Here is a 27,135-nt window from a genome sequence, read left to right on the forward strand (position 1 = left end):
CCTTCCACCAAGTGCATTGTTCTTTCTGAACAGTGTGATTTGACAGCATTGTGAGAATTTCTTACTATAGCTTCTTATTGAAATAGGACTTTTATTGGATTAACAGATATTTACTCAGATGAAGTTGCAGCTTAGGTGAGGAGTCAAGATGAGCTGTCTTGAAAACAGTTCCAAGTTTAACTTCATCTTATTTTTTTTAAAACTACACAAGATTTTTAAAAACTGTTCAAGGTATAACCAAATGTTACTTAGAAAATAATGTGAAGCATTCTTTGGAAGTTCACCTGAAACTCAGGTAAATGATGAATTCATTTTTACTTGTTTCACTCATTTTGCTTCTCTGGTTTAGCAAATATAAAATATGATTGTACATTACATTTAGCACTAAAATGATGACTGAGAAAAATAGTAAGGACAAGGAGAGAAAATCAATGATGGAAGAGACATGACAATAATGAGAGATTTGAATTTAAATTAGAGAAATGTGTATGAAAGATTGACAGCTCTACAAGTGTTTTTTTCATGCAGAGTGAAGTTTTACCACTTTTCCCATGTCATCACAGCTTTCAATTTGGAATTACATGTCGAGCAGGGAAACTATACGCATATGTGTTCAGAAATAACTTAATCATATTTATTTTGCTTACTCTCAACTGTGTTTAGATTTGCAGTCATATGTCATTGAAAAATGTAATGCAGTACAACTACTATCTAGAAGTGTAGCTTGATCTTCCCATTGCAATATTCTGTGTCAGGGTCTCTTCTTGAATCATCAAACTTTCTCCAATACAACTTATTGACCACTTTATAGGACATGCCATTTTGATTTCTTTAGTTATGCAATGATTAAATCAATACCTGACTCATAAGCTTCTATTTCATATAGCAGCAAATAATGTTATTGTTATGACAGGTATTGTGATGAATGAGTTTGCATCTAGATTTTGTAACATATAGAAACATGCTAGAATCATTAGGAATTAGGTTAGTCTTGATGTATTATTCCATTAATTTCAGTGGATGTATTGACACTTAATGGGTTTAAATCCATTAATCCCAACTACAGAAGCAATTGAAATTGCAGGGTTAGAATAAATGGTATATAAAATGAAAAGCCTATATGAAATATGTGAGTTATGGGATGTATTACATGCAGAATATAAACTATCAAAACAGCATATGAGTTATGTAGTTTATGAGAATGCTGAAGATTTGATTAAGATAAAAATTCTTACTAGCTAATAGCTATAGAAATTATTAGGAATAGTAGCTCCTGGTAATGATATATCTTTAATCTGAGATGAATTTTCATGAAATGTGAAATTAGCCACATTTATGTGTATTATTCTACATAATATTTTGCATGCAACCCAACTCCAATTTTTCTTTAGGAATGCCAAAGTCACATATTAGCTTTATAGATCATAGTTATTAAAATATTACATTTCTTGTATTTTAGAAATAATTGTGTTAACACTAAATTATAGCAGTAAAATTGTAAGAAATAAACATTGTCCTAATATCCTATGGTGAAGTAGAAACCATCTGATATAAATTAATTATTATACCTAATCATAAATTAGTTCAATTTTTTTTAGTGTTTGATTTTAGTTATTTTCACTTAGGTTGGACGTTTGAGGGGGTTGCTTTGCTTGTAACCAAGAGGAGCTGGCAGCTCTCACTAACAAACATGTAGATAATTTGTAGCTCTAAAAATTAGTACAAAATAATTTTAAAGATGAGAAAAATATGTCCCTAGGGATTCTGTTTCTTAAAAAAAATAGTTCATTCCAGCAGCCATGCTAAAAATTTGAAGACTAAGTTTGCATTTGCTTTCTTTCCAACATAGGTTTGTTGTATGAACTGGTTCTTGCAAATTTCACCTCAGATTGAAGTACAATTTTGAAAGTAAAACACATTACTGTAGACAAATGAAACAGATAATGGACATAGGCATGGTAACTAAAATCATCAAGCTGCATAACTTTATTACGACATATATCTATTCTGCCTTCAGAGTTCTAAGAGCTTTTTTTTTAAAAAAAAAATCTCTTTCTTCCCTAATTACTGTGTCCTCTTGATATATTTTTGAATTGCCATCATTGTATTATTCTAACATATTTTTTCTTTTATTTCTTATAGATCAATGGACCATAAGAATAAGAGCACTGCCAAAGTGTTTGTCTTGCTTGGCTTTCCAACTTCCATGGAACTTCAAGTGGTTCTCTTTGTTATATTCCTTGTAGCCTACATTTTGACACTCCTGGAAAATGTTATTATCATTGCTGTGATCAAAACCAACCCTTATCTTAATAAACCCATGTATTTTTTCCTCAGCAACCTCTCCTTCCTAGAATCATGGTACATTTGCGTCATTGTTCCTAAGTTACTGGTCAACTTCCTAGTGAAAGAAAATACCATCTCCTTTGAAGGCTGCATGACCCAGCTCTACTTTTTCAGTTCCCTCATCTGTACAGAATGTGTTCTTCTGGCAGTAATGGCCTATGATCGATATGTGGCCATCTGCAACCCATTGCGCTATTCGACCATCATGACCCAACATTTCTGCATGCAGTTAGCAGTGGGTTCATGGATAACTGGATTTGTGGCTTCAATGTTGAAGGTTGTCTTCATATCTCGACTGCCCTTTTGTGGTCCTCACATCATCAACCACTTCTTCTGTGACATTTCACCCTTGTTACATATGGCATGTGAAGATATGACAGTGGCTGAAATAGTGGACTTTGTTTTGGCTTTAATAATTCTGTTAATCCCATTGACAGTAACGATCATTTCATACATCTGCATTATCAGAACAATTCTGGGTATTCGTTCTGCCCAGGGCCAGAAGAAGGCTTTCTCCACATGTGCTGCCCACCTCACTGTAGTCACAATCTTCTTCTCAGCTGCCCTCTTCATGTATGCAAGGCCAAAAAGAATCCATCCTTTCAATCTTAACAAATTGGTTTCTGTTGTATATACCATTGTAACGCCAATGTTGAACCCTTTCATTTACTGTTTGAGAAATCAAGAGATAAAGGGGGCTGTGAAGAAAGCTTTCCGTACCCACCAATCCCTGTCTCAAAACTTTGTGCCTAAGGTTGAATGGGTCAAATAATTTAATCAAAAGAAATGTCATTAGCATTTTCTAGCCTTTCCTTTATTTTTCTAGAGAGTGGATTTCTGTGTGTGTTGGGATAATATCAAAGACAGCCTTTTCACGATATGCTAATACTTTGGCATTACATTTTTGCTGCCAATGGCAAAACAACAGGTGTGAAAGAGAAGTTTTAAGATGGGGCACAAAGATCTAAATGGTAGCTTAAGTTCTAAACATAGATTTCCAGAAAAAGGGGTGTTTTCATACTACAGTAGAGTCTCACTTATCCAACACTCGCTTATCCAACATTCTGGATTATCCAATGCATTTTTGTAGTCACATCATGATATTTTGGTGCTAAATTAGTAAATACAGTAATTACTACGTAGCATTACTGCGTATTGAACTACTTTTTCTGACAAATTTGTTGTATAACATGATGTTTTGGTGCTTAATTTGTAAAATCATAACCTAATTTGATGTTTAATAGGCTTTTCCTTAATCTCTCCATATCATCCAACATATTCGCTTATCCAACGATCTGCTGGCCCGTTTACGTTGGATAAGCGAGACTCTACTGTATAATTGTGAACAAAGCTCCATGAAAAATCAGCACAATTCATTCTTATTCTCTGTGACAGCATCCAACCATTCACATAGGCCCGTTCTACACTGCCCCTATATCCGAGGATCTAATCCTAGATTACCTGCTTTAAACTGGACTATATGAGGCCCCCTCCACACTACTGTATAAAATCCCACATTATCTGCTTTGAACTAAATTATATGGCAGTGTGAACCCAGATAACCCAGTTCAAAGCAGATATTGTAGATTATCTGCCTTGATATTCTGGGTTATATGGGTGTGTGAAAGGGCCCTGAGTTTCCATTGCCAGATAACCTGGGATAAACAGATCATTAGATCCTGGGATATAGGGCCAGTGTGGAAGGGGCTATAATCACGTTCCTTTAGACATGTCCAATAGATGGCAGCAAATGATATTGTTTTTTATAATGAAGAGTGAACTATTCAGAGGAAAAGTCAGAATTACATCAATATCAAATATACTCGACAGAAAAAGCAATTGAAGAGAGGAGCATGTGTTCTCAGTTTTAATGATATACATGTTCAAATAAGAGAAATGATAATCATTTCCACAATGCAAGAAAGCGACCATTTTCAATAGACAAAAGGTGACTCTTAGGCCTCTTCCATACAGCTGAATAAAATCCCACATTATCTGCTTTGAACTGGATTATATGCAGTATGGACTCAGATATCCCAGTTCAAAGCAGGTGTTGTTGGATTTTCTGCCTCGATATTCTGTGTAATATGCTTGTGCGGAAGGGCACTTAGTTAAGCTGTTGTTGCTTTATACTAAAGGATTCAAAATTGGTACCAACCATAGCGCATTGACAAATATCTCTATATCTTACACGTATGTCATCAATTGTCAATAGTCAAACCTTTCAGAGTCCTAAACTGAATTGAACCTGGTGACTCTTGGAATACCTGGTGACTCTTGGCATATTTTACATCATGACATGATCCAGTTATCTATAATCAGGAACCAGATATTTTTAGAATATTATTTGATGGCCTAGTAGGTTATGATGGTACTGGGGGCGGGAGAGAGAGTAGAGCAAACACCTATGCCCCCCATTTCTTGAATAGCAGATCTCTGGAGCTGCACCCACCTGTCTTGTTCCATGGGGGTTGGGAATGAGAGTGTCCTTGGGACTGGTCTGGGGTTTCATGCTCATTCTAGCTCAGGTGAATTGAGGGTTTGACCCTCAGGTTGTCTTTCCAGGAGATGTCCAACCAGAAAAAAACCCAGATTGCAGGTTCTCTCTGGATCTCATACATTTCATTCAGAGAAACTACGGAGGAAGTCTGGTAGAGAGCCTAGCTAGGTTATTCCTCCAATTTGCTCTTCTCAAGGAATATTTAAATAGATGATAATTTAAATAAATTGATCCACATTTCAAACCATTTAACATGTGTGGTCTCATTATTTCATGGATAATAGTTCAGCAATGACACTACCTGTCCATTTGAACCATCTGTCTACTGAATCAAGACTGTTTGATAAATAAATGTGTCTTCTATTTTCACTAACAAATCTTACCAGTTCTCCATTTACTTCATTCAAATGAAGAATGGGTAATGCATTAAACAATCAAAAACTCATCTGATTGCTTCTTAAGGACGTTGTTCACAACTCTCTATTTAATAATTCTATGCAGAGAACCAAACTACACTGAAACACGAGTGTCATAAGATGGAACTTGTTTACTGATCTTGCTAATGATTTCCACAGATGATTGGAACTTGTTTGAGGGATCTAGATGTGTACATTCTCAAAATACAAATACTCCAATGAATCTATTCTGGAAAAGTAAAATATGGATCATGTTCATATTTTGATTTGACATTGGCCAGTTCACACAGTTTCTGGAATCAAACACAGATGCAAACAAACCCTGCTATTAGAATAGATTCCCAAATGTTATGTGTATGTGCACCATAAGTAAGTTACTTATGGCAATGCTATGTCTAAGCTATCACAGGTTTTTTTCTGATGCTGAGAGTATGTGACTCACCCCAGGGTCACTCTGTGGGTTTCCATGGCTTAGCAAGGAATTGAACTCTGGTCTCCAGAGCTATAGAACTAAGCCATTTTGTGTCTCAAAAAAGAGAGAAAAGGGGGGGGGGGGTATAAATCACCTTCATCATTGCCATCACCATCCAAACACATGGACAATTCTCTCTCATTTTCTAATGCACACGCACACTGAATGGTAACATTTCAGTCAAGGTAAAATGCTACAAAATGTATTGATTTGAAAATGTGCCCAACAATGTATTCATTAGAAGAAACTTACGTATAAATTAAACACACACACATATATACAGTGGGCCATTGGTTTCCACTAAGATTTAGTTCCAGAATCCCATATGAATCCAAATTTGTGTATACTCAAGTTCTATTATATGGCGTTGTAAAATGGTAAAATCAAGGTTAAATTTTGGGAATTTTTCTTTTTGGAGGGGATCCTTTCAAGCTGAATCTGGGGATATAATATTATAGATGCAGAGGCCCAACAGTGTAACAGAGGATTTTATGATATCATTACGGGGTAATTTTTACTAAATTCAAGAGGCTAGTCTTGGAGATAAATAGCAGACATTGCACTGAAATCATGTGTTTGTCTATGACATGTCAATCTTCATCATTCAATACATAACTTCTATACCTTTTTTTCTTAAACAGAACTTCATAGAAACTTTTTTCTGATCAACAAAGTTATCCATCTACACATGTTTCTCTAGACAATCTTATGCAATTAATGTGCAACCTAGCTAATGGGTTCCTTTGTGCACTGTAGTTAGTAATTCAGATAATTAAAAAAGTTTAACTAAAGTAATTAACATTTTCAACCTTCTCTTCCCCCAAGGAAGGAAAGCCATGTCAACTCCTCTAAGGGCTATGGAAGACATAAAAGCCTAATTATAACTTGAAAAGCTCAGGGGCTTTGTTAATGAAGATACAAACCACCTGGCACAAAACAATGTCAGTAAACTATTTGCAGGTGTCTCTGAGGTCTATGTAACAGGCAGACCGAAGAGAGAAATAAAGTTTAGAGTAAAAAATGCTTAATATGAAAAAAGGCCCCAAGGCCTATTTGGCCAGGAAGAATTTCTGATGGACAGTGAGAGGATGAGATTTATTGTAAATTGGTGAATACCAGCTTCTTGAATAATAAAGCCAGAAGTAAATTCCGCTACACAAACAAACATGACAATGTGTTTCTATGATACAGTGAATCCATTCATGATATTGAATGGATGTGCATGCATTACATTAAAAATTGAAAACAAAGGAAAGAAATATCATGACAGCACACTATCTTCCTCAGACATAATTTAAAGAAACATTACATAATTTTACTATAAGTGACACAGAATACTCAGGCCATATAAAATCCAGATTATATGCTTTAAACTGAATTATATGGCATTGTAGACTCACATAATCCAGTTCAAAGATGATGATGAGGATTATCTGCTTTGATAATCTGGATTATATGGCAGTATAGAAAAGTCTCAGAAAATTGCTTGTTTATGGTAGTAGCTGATAGCTGTCATCTCAGATTCCAGATTTTAATTTGAACTAAAGGTTGGAATCTATTTGGGAGGACAGAGGATGGCATACTGAACAGCCCCTTCTACGCTGGCCTTTATCCCAGGACCTGATCCCAGATTATATGCTTTAAAATGGATTGTATGAGTCTCCACTGCCAGATAATCTGGAGAATAACTACAATTTGGAATGGAAAGGAATAAAAAAGAATTTGGAAAGTTGGAAATTTTTGAGCTTATCTCTTTTAGGAAGAATTGCTACTGTAAAGATGAACGTGTTACTAAACTTATCATATCCATCCCAGACTTTACCTATAATTAGGAATATGCAGACCTTCAAAATATGGAACAAAGATCTTATAAAATTTATTTGGCAGGGGAATAACAGAGACAGGTATGGATGAGAACAAAGGAAAACTCTTCCATTATCTAACAGCTAGAATGAACTACCCATGTCATTGGAGGATGAAGGAGATACCAATACCAATCAAAAAAACAATGGATTTTGAAAATAATTGACATAATGAATATGGACACTTTAACACAGATAATGAAAAATAATGAATATAAAAAAAGTAAAACAACAGACTAGTCACCAAATAAAGACTATATGAACGAAGAAAATATTAAACTGATAATTGACATATAAGAAGTCCTACAACAAAACAATGCCTCTGCATAAGAGACAAAAAAAGGAAAAAGCAGATTAAAATCAGAATGTAAAAAAAACTAAGAAGGAAGTAACCACAATAGAGAAGACTGGAAATCAAACTCTTCAATCCTCCCACCACTCCACTTCTTCCCTTAAACACTATCTTGTAGATCCCCCTTTAGTGTATAGATACCTAGAAAACATCCAACACCCAAATGTCCCTTATCTCTATCCCTCTATAACAATTCTATACTTTTTATTATTTGTAAATATAAACATTCAATAAAAAATCTCTTGCAAAAAAAAATGAATTAAACAGGAGAACAAATTTCGCACACATGTCTAGTAGATATATTTTGTCTTTCACATACCTGCTAACACAAACCTGTCACACTTGAGACAGGTAAAACCATGCCCCTTAGCAACAGCCAAGCAGTCTCCTCCTTCCTTAGCCACCATCGAAGCAGGTGGCTCCTCCCTTTAGCAACGACACTAGCAACAGCCAAGCAATCTCCCTTTAGTAACTGATGTGGGCGGGGCCACAAGGGATGGCTAAGCCCGCCTCCTCGCCACTCAGTTCGGCTTGGTGAGTTACATGAAGCCGAGGATCCATGGCCTAGCCATGGAAAGGAGGGATACTGAGACTGAAAATCCTTTTTGTGGGCTCTAGCAAGGTGAGCAAGAGGTACCACTATTTATTATATTATTATAATTGTATTACATTATCATTATATTTTATTAGTATACTTATATTATTACATTATAATATATTATAACTGATAATTATACTGTAATACAGTTATAATATGATATTATAATGTAATAATATAATAAGTTTATATTATTGTTATTATTGTATTACATTATTATATATTATTACAATATTATAATATATTACACAATGTAACATTATGATTTCTGCTCCTAGGTTTATCATTGTCATTATTTCCTAGGGTTCTATCATAAAAACATGGAAAAAGGCTGATTAAGCTGCAAAAATTTTGTTGCTGAGGTACATCCTGAAGCACATTATATAACAATATTACTATATTACTAATTATATTTTAATTTTAATTTTTTTTCCATGTCAGGAGCGACTTGAGAAACTGCAAGTCACTTCTACTGTGAAAGAATTTGCTGTCTGCAAAGATGTTGTCCAGGGGATACCCAGATGTTTTACCATCCTGTGGAAGGCTTCTCTTTATATATCTGTGGAAGGTCCAGAAAGAACTCTTTTCTGCTTGAGGCAGGTGTGAATGTTGCAATTGGCCAGCTTGATTAGCATTGAATTAGCATTACAGCCAGGGCCAGCCCAACACGGAGGCTATTGAAGCGCCCGCTTTGGGCTCACGGTCCCCGGCGGGGACCTTGGGCTCGCTCACTGCCAAACAGGAAGGCCTGTTCAGCAGCTAGCGAGCTCTCCCGCTGCAGCCTGGCCGGCTGCAGCCTGGAAGGACTTTCCTGCTGCAGCCTGGTTGGCTGGGCCAGGGAGCATGGCATGGGAGGCGGGGCTCCATCTGGGCGGTGCCTTGCCTCCCGCGCCACGTGCCCTGGCCCTGCCTCCCACGATGTGTGAGAGGCGGGGCCAGGGAGAGGGGCGCGGGAGGAAGGGCCAAGGTTGGCCCCGCCTCCTGCACCGCTCGCCCTGGCCTGGCTGGCCTTGCCTAGCCAGCCAGGCTGCAGCAGGAGTCCTTCCAAGCCACGGCGAAGGCCCAGCCTAGAAGTATGTTCCCACCGCTTCCTGGACGGCTGGGCCAGGGCATGCGGGGTGGGAGTCGCAGCACCATCTGGGCGGGGCCCCACCTCCTGCAGCCATGTCCCACCTTCCACACTGCGCGAGAGGCGGGGTCAGGGCGCGTGATGCGGGAGGTAGGGCCAGGGCGTGGGAGGCGGGGCCAGGTCTGGCCACACCCCGCCTCCTGAGGCACATGGCTTAACACTTAAAATTACCTCGGGCCGGCTCTGATTACAGCTTCAAAGCCTGGCTTCTTCCTGACTGGGCCCTGATTGTTTCATGTCTGGAATTCCTCTGTTTTCTGAGTGGTGTCCTTTATTTACTGATTTTAGAGTTTCTTAAGATTGGTAGCCAGATTTTCAATAATAGGGAGGAGGCATTGGGGTTGTTCCCTGGAAGAGGCCTATGGCTTCTCCCATCAGGAAAAAAAATCACATGGGCAGCTAGTGATATATATGCAAGTGCTAGTGAATGCTTATTAAGTAGTGCATTCAGTTGTAAGATTTTGTCATTGAATACTGAAGAATTGCATAGAGATGTATGTTAACTAGACCTGATATAAGAGCTTGGCCAACCTAATGGTTGATTTATTTTATCGCTATGTATATGGCAAAGTGTTTGATGAGCTCTCCAGAATAACGACATCAGACACATGCAGTTGGTTGAAATAAGGGCCACTTTATTTGACTTATTAATTATTTAAGATTAAAACCAAGAAAACATGATAGAGAGGGGTAGCAGTCTGGTGGACGTCCTAGCTGAAACTCATTTCTACTTGTGACAAACCTCCCAAGTTTCAACTTGAGCAAAAAGACTTAACCCTGCAGGCATTTTAATCTTATGGGTTGCTTACCAAGAGGGCTACATTTTGGAAGGCAGAATTATCCAACCTCTTCCCTCCTGGCAAGCCCCAGACTTCATAAGGGAAGAAAAACCCCCAAGAACAGAGTTCTTTTCAGTTCCCAGGCCCCAGAACCCAAAGAGGCCTTAACACAAATGATGCCAACTTTTGTTATTTACCCCAAAACCTGCAAGTGAAACTTAATTCATAGGGGTGTGCACAATAGGGGTGTGCAATTCAGCTAAACCCTGTTCTGTTTTCTATATCCAAATTTCAGTGGATCCCAGATCCATTTTTTGTTTTTGGTTGTTTTTTTTGGGGGGGGGGGGGTTGGGGGGGGAACCTCCCAATTTCGGTCAGGAAAAAAAAACAGTTTTTTAATCTGGCAACTGAAAGATCTGGGAAGATCTGGCCCATTGGCAGCAATGGGAAACTTATGAGTCTCCTTTTTCTGTCATTTAAGAAACCAGGCTTTCTGGTATCCTTTTTCCTTTTATCCTTCAATAAGACCTCGATTAAAGGCATCAGACTTAAGAAATCACCCTTTCTGGGATTCTTTCTCCTTTTCTCCTTCAATAAGATCTGGATTAAAGGCATCAGACTTAAGATCATTTGCCCTCAGCACCTTTTCAATGAAAAAAGATTTTTAAAAAGATATAAATTACCTCCTCATTTTATTTAGAAATGGTAAGATATATCCTCTACCCCACATTTGAAGCTTGCCTTGTGTGAAGGACACCATCTGTGGCAGTTTCTTAAGTGTGTAGAAAGTAAACTGCTTATTTATTGCTATTTGAGTCAAAAAGCGAGCCAAGCCATGCAGAAATGTGAGTGTTACTGAAAAAAATGGTTGCCGAGACTATGCCGTTACAACTGGCCAAAAGGGCTGGAATAGCTGAAACAGCCAGAGCACAACTCAAATAACCTCTGACTTAGTTAATCAGTTACACAGAATCATGTATAAGTCTGTTTCAATGTCACTCAGCATACATGGGGAAAATATGGGGAAAATTTGAATTTAAAATAAATTCTGTCACAATGGAACCAAAAATAGAAGTGAAGGAAAGTACTCAAAATATTGGGGTGTTGCGTGGTTTCCAGGCTGTATGGCCATGTTCTAGCAGCATTTTCTCCTGACATTTCTCCTGCATCTGTCGCTGACATCTTCAGAGGAGCTCAAAATATTTATCAGTTGCTTTATTTATTTTGTGAATAATTTGTAATCAAAAGATTTATATCTTCCTTTTCCCAAAACAGATAGCAACCTAAAGTGCTGCTAGAACATGGTCATACAGCCTGGAAATCACACAACACCCCAATAGAAGTCTAGTACTGGCAATAGAAGATAAAGTCTTACTCTAAAGTACATTATTCTACAATAAATATGAATTTAAATTCTGACTGTATGTCAGCAAAAGGATCACCTAGAATACAAAGAAAGCAAAAAGAAACATTTAAAATACTGAATCCTTTTCTTAAATCGACATCCAAGATTATAATTCGATTTTATTGCCAATTACATGTTTCTTTTACATATAAAACTGTATTTTTTGCAGATTGCACTGAAGATCATTGTGTGGACTATCAAAAGTCTATTGCAGGAGAACAGATTTTGCAACTACTATTTATTTCTCCTGAATAGGTTTAATATGCTTAGCTTACCTAAGAGGGATAACTCTTTAGAGGTATAGCTTTAATGAACAAAGATATTACATATTATAGATATTATAGATATATACAGGCATTGTAATATATTCCAACTGATATATAGTTAACATTTGTTGTTTTTCTCACGTTGATATCCTTTGCTCTAGCCACGTATTAAGATGAAAGAGAGCATCTGGGTTTGTAACTCTAAACTGAAAATATTTTTGTTCAATTTTGCAAATAAATTTTCTCAAGGCATCCTTGACATCCTTATTTCTTAGACTATATATGAGAGGGTTGGATATGGGGGGAAGAACTGTGTATAACAAAGCAAAGATTTTGTTCAGAATTTTTATGGTTTCCATTTTTGGTATCAAATATACAATAACAATGGCTTCGTAAAACATACAAACAACAATAAGGTGAGAAGAACAGGTTGAAAAGGCTTTTTTACTTCCAGTGGTAGATGGGATTCTCAAGATGTCAGAAATTATATATACATAGGAGATCAGTGTCAAAAGAAAAGGAGGGACGCTAAATACAAAAGCCACTGTTAATGTTATAAGGGCTAAAACTCTGCTGCAACTCCAGGAAAGTGTCCCCACTGCATATGCTTCACAAAAAAGTGGTCAATTTCACGGGGAGCACAATAATGTAGCCCTTCTAGCTCTAAAGGCAAGTACACAGAGAAAAAGACAATGCTGTTAATCCAAGAAAAACACACCAACTGGATACAGAATTTGCCATTCATAAGAGTTGCATAATGAAGAGGTCTGCATATTGCTAAGAGACGATCATAAGCCATCACAGAAAGCAGATAACATTCGGTACCCATTAGAAGATTTATAACATAGCACTAAGTCATGCATCCTTTGAAAGAGATGCTTTTGTCCCCTGTCACCAAACAGGCAAGCATCTCGGGCAGAATGGCTGAGCTGGAGAGGATCTCCAAACAAGACAAATTCACCAGAAAGAAGTACATGGGCGTGTGGAGGTGCTGATCAGTTACTATCAGAAGAATGGCGAGGAACTTGGCAATCAATGTTGAAATGTAGACTATGCAGCAGAGAACGAACAGCAATGTCTGTAGATGAGGTAGTTCCCCAAAACCCAAAAGAATATACTTAGTGATATCACTCTGGTTTCTTTGAATTTGGTCTCCTGTCTCCTAAATACGATGATTGAAAACATGATACAAAAACATTGTAGATTATAATTTGTTTTTAAATGACATAAACTGATAAATTGGCAATGATGCTCTGAGAAAAAACCCAAGGTGATTATGGAAATGACTGGGAACAATTTTTAAACTTTATTAAGAAAGACAGAGACACACAACTATGGATCAACGACTTCAAATAAATTTGAAACAGGAGCAATCTTACATCAGAAATATTTGGAAACTTTCATCTATGGGGTTTAACCTAGCACTGTTATCTTGGAAGATATTTGTCATACATGTCCAAAGTAGCAACATCTCCTACTCAGGAAAGCAGAAGCCAATAGAGAACATGGGAGAAAGGAGGAAGGGGAAGCAATTATACTACTATATTACATTTTATTGTGAACAAAACTTTTAATGCTTGCCTGCAATACAATTGTGGTAAAAAAAATACAATTATGTTAAAAAAAAAGAAAGAAAGAAAGAAAACATTGCCACCAGAGTATGGGTTTTATTCATTACAATTTGATTCTAGTGGTGTTTTAGAAAGAACATCTCCAACCAAATATTTTCATATCTGATTATTTTTTTCTTTTTTATCTTTATTTTGAAAAATCATAGCTATACAGTGGGGTTGTCCAAATATTCGTTATGTTTCTCGTTTCGTAATTATTTTGGATTGTTCTCGTTTTTGAAACGAGTATTGAAACGTTTTCCCTGGGCGCAACTGGCAATGTAATTCGAACCATCGTTGGCCCATTCTCTAATTGTTTCTTAAAATTTTCGTTAAATTTTTTCCTTCCAAAATTTTTTTTAAATATTTTTTTAAAAAATTTTTTAATTTTTTTTTGTTTCTGCAACCTAACATGAATGGGAGCCTAGTGCAGCCTAACATGGCTACCGCTCCCTGGCCAATCAGAGACTTCCACGATGGCTGAAAAAGGTGGGGGCTAGCGTCCTCCGCGTCCACGTGGAGGATCTCTATAAAAATCCCCTCCCCAACTGAGCCAAGCCATTCTGGGTTGGGATACCGAGGAGAGAGGGTGTTTCGCGCGTGCTGGGAAGCTGCTTGCTTGCTTGGGGGAGAGAGGGCTAAGTGACTGGGGGTAGAGTGTTTCTGTTGTTGCTGGTTCGATATTATGTTTTTTTTGGGGGGGGGAATTGGCTGGGGGCTTGGGGCAGAGTCCTTGCTGTGGCTGGCTTTAGGAAACTTTTTTTTTCCAAAGGACATCTGCGTCCCTGCTAGTGCTGAGCTTGGGGTTCTTTCCATCTACTCCTGAGGGAGACCTTTTGCCTTTCTGTTTTCTTTTTTGGAATTTAGCAATCACCACATCAGCCCTTCTTTGCAATCCTGAAAGGGGGGGGACTTGAAAATAATAGTTTCCAAAGGACATCTGCGTTCCTGCAAGTGCATTGCTTCCCTCCCGCTCCGTTTGTAATCCCAAGCCCCCGGGCTGAGTGTTATTGCAGCAATCACAAAGACACACATTGTTTTCAAACCTAAAGGGTACATTGGAAGAAATAGTTTCCAAAGGACGTGGGGCACCCGCCAAGGCATTGCTTCCCTCATGCTCCATTTCTATTCCCAAGCCTTGGGCTGAGTTTTATTTCTGCAATCACAAAGTCAGACATTGATTTGATTCAATAGAGGGCCCACAGCAATTTATAGTTTCCAAAGGACGTTGCCAATCCTGTCAAGGCATTGCTTGGCGTGTGCTGCATATCTAATCCAAAGTCCTCAGCCAGAGTTTCATTTTTGCAATCACAAGGTCAGCCAGTGGCACCATTGATCAAAAGGTTCAAAGGCAATTTATAGTTTCCAAAGGACGTTGCCAATCCTGTCAAGGCATTGCTTGGCGTGTGCTGCATTTCTAATCCAAAGTCTACAAAAGTAGAAGAGGGACTTTTACAGTGATAAGAACCCAATTGAACAGGAAATAAGACTTTCAAACCAGGAACAGGTTTCTTCAAATATTGAAAAATAGTGTATTATAAAAAGTTATGAAAATTCGCCAAAAATCACAGGAGACAGGAAACATTCTGCAATTTGTTGAGCAAAGAGTGTGGAATGTGTTCTCCCACTGTACCAAATTTGTTGAGAATAGCTCAAGAAATGAGGGCGGGAGACCCCCAGAAAAGTCCCCCCCAGTTTCCTGTTTTTTGGCGATTGCGCATGCACGTCCGCCATCTTAGAAACATTACGAATTTTCGGAAATATCCGAAAATTTTGGGTGAAAAATTAAGAAATAATTTCTATATCGAAGAGCCGGCACCCCCTACTTTAGAAACGAGAATTGAAACATTTTTTCCATCGATCGGACAAGCCTACTATACAGGGAGGATACAACTCAAAGACACATTTTGCAAGGAGTTGAAACAAGACAATATCATAAATATTTCTGTCACTTAGAAAATATATCCTACCCAGCCAAGTGAACAAACCATACAGCATCATTTTCATGTTTAGGGCTTTGTAGGCCAAGACCAGCACTTTGAATTGGGCCCGGTAGCATATCGGCAGCCAGTGGAGCTGGCTCAACAAGGGAGTAGTGGGCTCCCTGTATCCCGCTCCTGTTATGAGTCTGGTTGCTTCCAGGCCGTCTTCAAAGGCAGACCCACGTAGAGCATGTTGCAGTAATCCAAACGGGATGTAACCAGAGCGTGGACCACCGTGGCCAAGTCTGACTTCCCAAGGTATGGGCACAGCTGGTGCACAAGTCTAAGTTGTGCAAATGCTCCCCTGGCCACTGCTAAAACTTGGGGTTCCAGCTCAGCGATGAGTCCAGGAGAACACCCAAACTGCAAACCTGTATCTTCAGGGGGAGTGTGACCCCGTCCAACACAGGCTGTAACCCTATACCCTGTTCGGCCCTGCGACTGACCAGGAGGACCTCTGTCTTGTCTGGATTCAATTTCAATTTGTTCACCCTCATCCAGTCCGACACAGCAGCCAGACATCGATTCAGGACCTGAACAGCCTCCTTAGTGACAGGTGGGAAGGAGTGACAGAGCTGGACATCATCTGCATACAGATGACACCACACCCTGAAACTCTGGATGATCTCTACCAGCAGCTTCATGTATATGTTGAACAACATGGGGGACAGTACTGACCCCTGCGGGACCCCACAAGACAATGGTTGTGGGGTCGAGCAGGTGTCCCCCAATGACACTATCTGGGATCGACCCTCCAGCAAGAGAAGACTTAGGTCTTGCTCACACAAGACAAAAATATTCTGTGTATCATTCAGAATTGAGTAGTGAACAAATTAAAAGATAAAAACATATGTAAGAAAACATGAAATTCACAAGCATGTGGACAACTTCAACAGAAAGAAAGAAACCATGAAAATGAACAAAATCTGGTGACCAGTATTACAAAACTCAAAAATCAGAACAGTAAATAAGAAGCAATACTCTGAAAACAGAGAAGTTCTAGACATGGGAACCAAGGGCAGCTAATGACTCTGAACAAAGGAAGCCCCCAGGCAGGAAAAGCCAGGACATGAAGCTTTTCACTGCTAATTAAGGTGATTAACTACAACATTCACACTGGCCTCCAACTGACAAAGAGTTCTCTCACCCTGGACTTTCCACAGATATATATAAACCTCCTTGCTTAGTTTCGCCATACCTCACAACCTCTGAGGATGCCTGCCATAGATGTGGGTGAAATGTCAGGAGAGAATACTTCTGGAACATGGCCATACAGCCTGGAAAACATACAACAACCCTGAAAACATGAAATTATTATTAAAATATTATTCAATTATCAATATAATTAGGAACAATTGAAAAGATATCAAATGAAAAAGACAGCAATTAGTGCAGAACATTTTTAAAGACCTTATTAGCCATTTCTAAATTGTTATGCTCAGAAATTAGGTAGTTACTGTCTGATAATTTCATGGTGAAAGGAAACCAATCCAGTATCTATAGAAAGAGCTGCAGAGCCTGGGAGCTACCACTATCCCATGTTTCCACCATTGATGGGAGAATCCTGTACTGCTTGCCCGATAGTAGGCCCAATTGGACCCAATTGTCTTAATTATGCATAGCTGCCTTAGAGCAGTAGTTCTCAACCTGTGGGTTCCCAGATATTTTGGCCGTCAACTCCAAGAAATAGTAACAGCTGGTAAATTGGTTGGGATTTTGGGGAGTTGTAGCCCAAAACACCTGGGGACCCACAGGTTGAGAACCACTGCCTTAGAACTATTCTAATTGCACATGTTTGTAATTTTGACCCCCATCTACACTGCTACACTCTTCAATTGAACCTTCTATATATGGTCAGTGTAAACTCATATGATACAGTTTCAAAATACATTATATGGCACTATAGATGGGGCCTCTATCAGTGACATTAATTCTATTTAACCTCACAATTAGCTTGGACTGAATAGTGTTCACTGTTATGTCCTTAGTCACACAGTTATTTTTTATAACATGAAAGAGACCATCAGATTTTAAAACTCAAAAATTAGGAATGGCCTTTCACAATCTTCCCAACAACCTTTCTTAGAGCTTCCTTGACATCCTTGTTTCTCAAACTATATATGAGGGGGTTGGCTATGGGAGGCAGGACTGTGTAGAAGAAAGAAAATATTTTTCTCATAGTTTTTGTTCTTTCCATTTTTGGTATACAATATACAACAACAATTGCACCATAGAAAATAGAAACCACAATCAAGTGAGAAGAGCAGGTTGAAAAAGCCTTTTGCCGCCCAGTGATAGATGGGATTCTCAGAATGGCAGAAATTATATATACGTAGGAGATTATGGTAAAAAGAAAAGGAGGAAAACTGAATATAAAACCCAGGGTCACAGTGACAAATGGCAAGATTTTGATGTGACTACAGGAAAGTGTTCCCAGCTCAGATGCATCACAGTAGAAGTGATCGATTTCACTGGGATTACAATAGTGCAGTCCCTCTAATACCAAAGGCAAATATAAGGAGGTAAACAAAATACTATTTATCCAAGAGCCACCAGCTAACTGGATACAGAACTTGCCATTCATTATGGTTGTATAATGAAGAGGTCTACATATTGCTAAGAAGCGATCATAAGACATTACAGAAAGAAGATAACACTCTGTTGCTCCCAGGAAAGAGAAGAAATAAAACTGTGCAATGCATCCTTTGACAGAGATGGTTTTGTCTCCTGTCACCAAACTGGTCAGCAGCTTTGGCAGGAAGGATGAGCTGTATAAGATTTCCAAACAAGACAAATTCACCAGAAAGTAGTACATGGGTGTGTGAAGGTGCTGTTCAGCCATTATCAGAAGAATGGTAAGCATGTTGGCAGTCAGTGTTGAAATGTAGATGGTGAAAAACAGAAGGAACAGGAAGGTCTTCAGAGAATGTAGCTCCCCCAAACCCTGAAGAATAAACTCAGTGATGTCACTCTGATTTCTTTGCATTGTGTTTTAGTGGCATACAAACATCATACTGAAAAAAAGAAAGCCAATAATGTAATACAGAAATGTTGTTAATGGATCAAGGATTTTACTCATCACCGTGGTTCTATTACTTTGTAGATAAATACAAAAGAACCTACAATGTTATACCCTCATTATCTTCCCTTCTACTTTCTACATCTACACTTTAGGTTAGAATTGTGCTACAAAAATCATATATCATATACACCAAACGCCAACTAAACAATATGGCAAATACCTCTGCTGCACGGAAGAAATTTTTTTTTGTCTTGCCTCAGGAAACAAGTTGTGCAGTATTCTTCTTCTCACTTCTTTGTGGGTATAGTTTTGTGTGATATATTGTATTTGTGCGTTTCCTACTGCATGCCTTATTAAATATGCCAATGTCTCTCTAGGGTTTATTTCATTAAGGGAAAAAAGACCTATCAGGAGATATGGACTAATGAATGCTTTGGTTGGTTTTCTGCTTCTTTTCATGTGGTATTAATTCTCTAGATAATTAATTGTATTCATTGTATCGTTTTACTGATGTCATTTGCATATATTTTATTTTGTATAGATCTTAATATTTTGTAAACTGCCTTGAGTCTCAATATTGGTGAAAACATGGGGAATAAATTAAAGAAGAAGAAGAAAAAGAGGAAGAGACAGATGAGGCAGAGGAAGGAAGAGAAGGAGATCATCCAAAATCCTCCATTGCACTCATAGAATCATAGAATCATAGAATCGTAGAGTTGGAAGAGACCTCACGGCCCATCCAGTCCAACCCCCTGCAAGAAGCAGGAAAATCTCATTCAAAGCACCCCCAACAGATGGCCATCCAGCCTCTGCTTAAAAGCCTCCAAAGAAGGAGCCTCCACCACAGTCTGGGGGAGAGAGTTCCACTGCCGAACAGCTCTCATAGTGAGGAAGTTTTTCCTGATGTTCAGGTGGAATCTCCTTTCCTGTAGTTTAAAGCCATTGTTCCACGTCCTAGTCTGCAGGGCGGCAGCAAACAAGCTCGCTCCCTCACATATTTGTACATGGCTATCATGTCTCCTCTCAGCTTTCTCTTCTGCAGGCTAAACATGCCCAACTCTTTAAGCCGCTCCTCATAGGGCTTGTTCTCCAGACCCTTGATCATTTTAGTCGCCCTCCTCTGGACACCTTCCAGCTTGTCAATATCTCCCTTCAACTGCGGTGCCCAGAATTGGACACAGTATTCCAGGTGTGGTCTGACCAAGGCAGAATAGAGGGGGAGCAAGACTTCCCTGGATCTAGATGCTATACCCCTATTTATGCAGGCCAGAATCTCGTTGGCTTTTTTAGCAGCCGCATCACATTGTAGGCTCATGTTTAACTTGTTGTCCACGAGGACTCCAAGGTCTTTTTCACACATACTGCTGTCGAGCCAGGCATCATCCCCCATTCTGTATCTTTGCATTTCATTTTTTCTGCCAAAGTGAAGTATCTTGGATTTGTCCCTGTTGAACTTCATTTTGTTAGTTTCGGCCCATCTCTGTAGCAGCCCTTGGCAATGTTCTAATGCACATCAGGCTCTACCAATGTGCATTGGTACTCCCTATCCAATGTGTTGGTGCAAAATAAGATTCTCAAAGTACATTGGTTTAAAGGAAAAAATGCACAGCAGGATAAATAAACATTTAAGAACATCATAAACATTAGAAAAGTTAACAAGCAAACATATCTGAAATGTGAAAGTGCTCTTGTATTGATCAGATTCTAAGTGTGTAATACAATATCTAATGCCAATAGAATCTAACTACGTAGTGTTTTTTCCCACCTCCTTTTGACCTTTTAAACATATATTTCAATTTTTAGGACACATGGGGACTTTATGAGAACTTTCTGTTATTGGTGTTCTTTTCAACACAACAAAAACTGGGCTTCATCCAGCCCATTATTATATTATTGAAATATGCTGGGTGGCCCAGATATTTTTTAAAAATGGAGTCACTGCAAAACTGTACCTCTAAATCCCATGTCATAATTATTGGTATCAAAAGCTGCTGACATAGTCCAAAGAAACACTACATCCAGCTCTCTCCATAATCTTCTAGGCTGCTGTCAGTGGAATAAATATGGATCTGGCTGCAATCTAATGTTCACAAGTCAAGGAGGTCCCACTGAATTCAATGGAGATTACGTTTGAAGAGACGTCTGAGTCACTTTCCAGTTCCGTGATATCTGGAGTTGATTTGTGTTAATATGGGCTAAAGCTGCTTACATAAGCCTTGAACTGCATTAATAAAAATGTGGGTTGCTCTGAAGCAAACTGCGACTTCAGGCCCATGTAAACACTTCAGCCACTTCCAAGACTGAACCACCTACAATTGTTCACATGGCCATGCCATATTCCCTGGACTCTGGTGGCTTGGGAAAATGAAATAACACTTACCATCCACTTCTGTTCTTATCATAGCGGTAGCTGGTCATTATGCACAAAATGACTGATGACCATCACTCATCACTTGGAATAATGTTGGTTGGGGCACAAGGGCAATCTGAGAAGGGAGAGGGAAGGGAGCAGGTGGTTCCACCCACCCCCATCTCCTGCTTTGCTCCAACACCTTGGCTGATATCATTCCAGCCACAAGCTATTTTGCACCTAATGACCATCACTATAATGTGAATGGGAGAAAGATGGTAAGAGTGGCTGACCAGTGTCATCAAAAAGGGTTCAAAGTCACTGGGTGGTCAGGACTCTTTCCCACCTCTGTAGCAAGCTGGGGCTGGTGGTCAGGCCTCCTTCCTACCTCCACAGCAGTCCAGGGATTCGCAGTAAGTATCATCCCAGGAAATATCAACACTCTGGGTTGGCCTCATAATAAAAAACTCCCCAGAATAGGTTATCATCACACTAAATAACTGAGATGCACACTGATATTTTATAATCAAAAGCATTTTATTTTCCAATATCAAAAATGTAACAATTATTTTAAAGTTCATTCTAACGTCAAGTATACAAATTAAGCCCATTCTAAGTTGTTAATTTTTTTCTGTTGTTTTGATTAAATTTTGCTCCGAGTCCGAAAAAATGGTGAGTCTTATTTTTATTTGTAAACTGAATTTTTCATCATTGTTGAGAATTTTTCATCATTGTCTAAGACTTACCGTGTCCCCAAAAAACCTCTGCAGGGGTGGGGGACCCATTAAGATGGTCCGCCCCAGGAGACTGATGGATCCTAATGGATTCCTGACATCTCTTGGGGATTCTCCTGTCTTGGGTGCTGATGATCTTGTCGATGCCTTGGTAGATCGCTATAATAGCGAGATGTCTAGGGCAATTGACACGATCGCTCCCAAACGTCCCCTTCTTGTTGCGCAGAGTCACTTCGGCTCCCTGGTTCACGGAGGAGCTGGCAGTGATGAAGCGCTCGAGGAGGGGACTAGAGTGCTACTGGAGGAAAATTTGTAGCATTGCTGACCGAGCACGGGCTAGAGCCGCTATTAGGGCCTACTCCGCGGCTTTGCGGGCAGCCAGGAAGATCTTCACAACTGCCCGCATAGCGTCTGCAACTAACAGACCATCTGAGTTGTTTCGGGTCGTCGGGGAGCTTTTTCACCCTCCTGAAGGTGGGGAGGCACCCGAAGACTCGGCAACTCGATGCAGCGAGTTCGCGCACGACTTTGCAGACAGTTGCTCAGATTCGCTTCGACTTGGACGCTAGTTTTGTTGCAATGCCAAAGGAGGTAACCGAGGCACCTGTCTGTCCATATTTGTGGGATTCGTTTCAGCCCGTTCACCTGGATGATGTGGACAAGATCCTTGGAGTTGTGAGGGCGACCACTTGTGCCATGGATCCTTGCCCTTCTTGGTTTATAAAATTGGCCAGAGGAGGATTGGGAGATTGGTTTGTGAGCATAATAAATGCCTCATTGGTTCAAGGCAAATTTCCATCTGCCCTAAAACAGGCTATAGTGAGGCCAATTTTGAAGAAAGCCTCCCTTGATTCAACCATCCTAAATAATTACAGACCAATCTTGAATCTTCCTTTTTTGGGCAAGGTCCTGGAGCGAGTGGTGGCTTCTCAGCTCCAGGGGTTCTTGGATGACACTGATTTTCTGGATCCATCACAATCCGGCTTTAGACCTGGGCACAGTACCGCATTGGTCGCCTTGGTGGATGACCTCCGCAGGGAACTGGATGGGGGAGTGTGACCCTACTGGTTCTCTTGGACATCTCAGCGGCTTTCGATACCATTGACCATGGTATCCTTCTGGGACGGCACTCCGGGATGGGCCTTGGGGGTACTGCTCTGCAGTGGCTCCAGTCCTTCCTGGAGGGCCGATTCCAGTCAGTGAAGCTGGGGGACACCTGCTCGGACCCCTGGCCATTGACTTGTGGGGTCCCGCAAGGTTCTATTCTCTCCCCCATGCTTTTCAACATCTACATGAAACCGCTGGGAGAGGTCATCCGGAGTTTTGGAGTTCGGTGCCATCTCTACGCAGATGACACCCAACTCTACTACTCTTTTCCACCAAACTCCAAGGAAGCCCCTCGGGTACTGGACCAGTGCTTGGTCGCTGTGATGGGCTGGATGAGGGTGAATAAGCTGAAGCTCAATCCCGACAAGACAGAGATCCTCCAGGTCAGTCGTACGTCTGATTGGGGTATTGGGTGGCAACATGTGCTTGACAGGGTCGCACTCCCCCTGAAGGCGCAGGTCCGCAGCTTGGGGGTCCTCCTGGACTCAGCGTTGACGCTTGATGCTCAGGTGTCGGCGGTGGCCGGGAGGGCCTTTGCACAACTAAAACTTGTGCGCCAGCTGCGACCATACCTCGTGAAGTCTGATCTAGCTACGGTGGTCCATGCCTTAGTTACCTCTAGGTTGGATTATTGCAACACACTCTACGTGGGGCTGCCTTTGAAAACAACCCGGAAACTCCAACTAGTTCAGCGGGCGGCAGCCAGGTTCCTAACAGGAGCGAATTACAGGGAGCGATCTACTCCCCTGTTTAAGGAGCTCCTCTGGCTGCCGTTTATTTTCCGGACCCAATTCAAGGTGCAGGTGTTGACCTGCAAAGCCCTGAATGGTTTGGGACCCACTTACCTTTCTGACCGCATCTCCCCCTATGAACCTGCATGATCCTTTCATTCATCGGGGGAGGCCCTCCTCTCGCTTCCGCCTCCGTCACAAGCGCAGTTGGTGGGGACGAGGGAGAGGGCCTTCTCCATGGCAGCCCCCCAGCTCTGGAACACGCTCCCCAGGGAAATTAGGCAAGCTGCCACCTTGGAAGTGTTCAGGAAGAGCCTGAAAACCTGGCTCTTCAAACAGGCCTTTGAGTAAGTACCGCCCACTATACGCGAAACCCTTGTACTAACGGTTACTTCTGACCAGTTGTACCTGTTGGTTAATCTCCTCGACATAGCCACAGGGTTCACCCCAGTTTAAGGTTCTCCCCATGATCTCATAGCACCTTAACGTCCTTCATGTTTATACGTTTCACTCAGTGCACTTTGCCCAGTCCATTGTATGATTTTATTGCTGTGTTTATCATGTATTTTATAATGACTGTGATTTTATTTTATGCCTTCTAATCTTATCTGTGTGTTTTTTGGTATTTGTTACTCTGTATGCTGGTTTTATATTTGTGAGCCGCCCCGAGTCCCTCTGGGGAGATGGTGGCGGGTTATAAAAATAAAATTATTATTATTATTATTATTATTATTATTATTATTATTATTATTATCATTATTTGACAATCCTAAGTTTAGGTTCAAAGGCTTCCTTAAGCAATATATACCACAATCAAGTTATCTACTCTTTGTGTCCCTACTTATTCTGCTTCAGTAATCTTGGCAGAGGTAACATATGTGGGGAACATATTATCTGGATACATCTACTGTAGCAATTCACAACAGCATCTCACTTGCATTTTAGAATGACCTCATCAGAATGCATAGTGTATAAGACTTTGGTCTCCTTGGAAGAGGAGACAATGAGTTCTCCAATGGAAACTCCCAATTAGTAGTCATAATTATGGCACAAGATTCTACTGGTCCGATGTGGATTGTAGTACTTTCTTCTTCTAATCCATATGTGTCTACCATAGCCTTCCTAATTACCTTATGCTAATTAACCTCCAAGAGGGATCTTTAGCATTTTTCTCATCAGAACCAGAAGTTAAAAATAGAGAGCTTTAGACAGTAGAGATTGGTAATTTTTTTTATCAGGTATTACTGTGAAGCTATTGCCAATTACTGAGGTAAGGATTCTGAAATTTTAATCTTTATACAAGAGAAGAACTCAATCAGAAAAACAAAAATCATTCATTAATTAATACGAAGTGCAAAAAAGATCAGAAGTGGCATCACGGTAAAAAGAGCAGAGCAGGTCGGTACTTCTTTTGGGTTCTCCTGTGATAGACTAAACCGTTGATTACTTTTTGGATAAGAGGTAAAATACTGAACTCAGTCACATTGATCTGTAGACAATTCAATGAAGTTTTTTTTGGTTAATTTTGACTAAAATTTCTAGATTTATGCATGAATATATATTCAGTAATTTACTTCTGCAACTGTGATTTCAGTCTTCATCCATAACATAGCAATGGAAAATGGGATTATGGCAAAACTAATCTCATCATGTCTATTCCTATATTGGAGATGGATGCATATATCATACTATAGGATCAAAATTATGAGGAGGAGGAATTGCAATTCCAAGGAAAGGGAAAATATGTCCACATTCACAAATGTATCAGTTTGATGGGAAGTAATGAAAAGATTAGATACTATTTTCCTCAATAATGGAGAACTGTGTGTTGCGTTGAAAAAATAGGTTGGCTCCATTTATGAAAAGGAAAGGAACTACAGTAGAGTCTCACTTATCCAAGCTAAATGGGCTGACAGAAGCTTGGATAAGCGAATATCTTGGATAATAAGGAGGGATTAAGGAAAAGCCTATTAAACATCAAATTGGGTTATGATTTTACAAATTAAGCACCAAAACATCATGTTATACAACAAATTTGACAGAAAAAGTAGTTCAATACGCAGTAATGTTATGTTGTAATTACTGTATTTACGAATTTAGCACCAAAATATCATGATATATTGAAAACATTGACTACAAAAGTGGCTTGGATTATCCAGAACCTTGGATAAGCGAGGCTTGGATAAGTGAGACTCTACTGTAATTGGGATATATGTGGATATGGTGTCATTACTGAAATAGGTACAAAATGCTAACTTGCTTTAAGAACAGTTTAAATCATTAAAATAAATGAGAACAAACATTTGCCTATCAAAGATTTTAAAATAATATTTTTACCAATGCTGCGAGATCAAGTTTTTTAACAGCTCAGTAAATCTACTATAACAGGAAATATGTCAATGACTTTCAGTTTCCATAGTGCCACTAATGCATTCAAAAATCATCCATATTTCCATAATTATTTTTTTTTATCCCCAGCAAATCACTAGTTGGAAAAAAGGTGTTTTATTGTGTTTTGATAACCCATGTGAACATGAGTTTGCCTGGGTTTGTTCTCTAGATAAAGTGAAAATTATGATAAACAGTTTAATAGGCAGGTTCTCAAGAAGACAGCAAATTTTTCAGGTTTTTCAACATAGCTCTGAGTAAACTCTGAGAACAGTAAGGAAATAGACCAGATTGATCCTGCTTAAGTTGCCAGTTAGCCTGCCCTTCCCCAATAACACCACATTCCACCTTTAAACTATTCATTACCCTTTCCCAACAGCTCTGAGTACACTCCCATAACAGTAAAGAAATAGACCAGATTGATCCTGCTTAAGGTGCCAGCTAGCCTGACCTTCCCCTGTAACACCACATTCTACACCTTTAAACTACCATTGCCTTTTCCTAACAGTAACTAAGCATTTCATCATCACTGAATATGCACATTCTTCACACCAGCTCCAGGCCCTATAAAGAGCAACTTAGGGAGCTGAGTATGTTAATGATGCTTTAATTTATAGATGAATAAATGATTTAATGAATTAATAAATAAATTATTTAATTTATGGATGCTTTAATATGTTCATATGGATATGAGGCATTGACTCTATGCCATGTATAATGCTGTACATACTGAAGGTGGAGGAAGCTTTTTCTTTAGAGACTAGGACACAGATTAATGGATTCAAACTTACTAATAAGAAGGACCTCCTGATGGTCTGAGCTATTTGACAGTAGAATATGCTGTCTCAGAGCATGGTGGAGTCTCATCCTCTGAAGGTTTTTAAAGAAAATTTGGATTCCAATTTGTCATGAGTGCTTTGATTGGATATTCCTGCATGGTAGGGAGTTAAACTGGATGACCCTTATGATAGCTTCTAACTCTATGCTTCTATGCTTCTAAGATTTCTGCAGACCTACAGATTTTTCTTCAGTCTCAGATGCTTTCTCTTCCTTCTCCTCTTCCTCCTTCTGGTAGATTTAAATTAC

The 27,135-nt window shown here is 39.5% G+C and overlaps 2 protein-coding genes and 1 pseudogene across 2 annotated transcripts; 1 reads left to right on the plus strand and 2 right to left on the minus strand.

Moving 5' to 3' along the window:
• On the plus strand, positions 1 to 5,136 carry LOC100553925 (olfactory receptor 6B1). Its single transcript, XM_016995823.2, has one exon. It carries the CDS (start codon positions 2,147 to 2,149, stop codon positions 3,116 to 3,118), a length of 972 nt encoding a protein of 323 aa, XP_016851312.1. The 5' UTR covers positions 1 to 2,146; the 3' UTR covers positions 3,119 to 5,136.
• Positions 5,137 to 12,262: 7,126 nt separating this feature from the next.
• Positions 12,263 to 13,661, minus strand: LOC134292390 (olfactory receptor 13A1-like; annotated as a pseudogene).
• Positions 13,662 to 17,761: 4,100 nt separating this feature from the next.
• LOC100553523 (olfactory receptor 5B21) lies at positions 17,762 to 19,585 on the minus strand. The gene has a single exon (XM_003224537.3). The coding sequence runs from the start codon at positions 18,701 to 18,703 to the stop codon at positions 17,762 to 17,764; it is 942 nt and encodes a 313-aa protein (XP_003224585.1). The 5' UTR covers positions 18,704 to 19,585.
• Between the last annotated feature and the right edge of the window lie 7,550 nt (positions 19,586 to 27,135).

Source organism: Anolis carolinensis, chromosome 6 (genome assembly GCF_035594765.1).
Source record: "Anolis carolinensis isolate JA03-04 chromosome 6, rAnoCar3.1.pri, whole genome shotgun sequence".
Classification (NCBI taxonomy): Eukaryota; Metazoa; Chordata; class Lepidosauria; order Squamata; family Dactyloidae; genus Anolis; species Anolis carolinensis.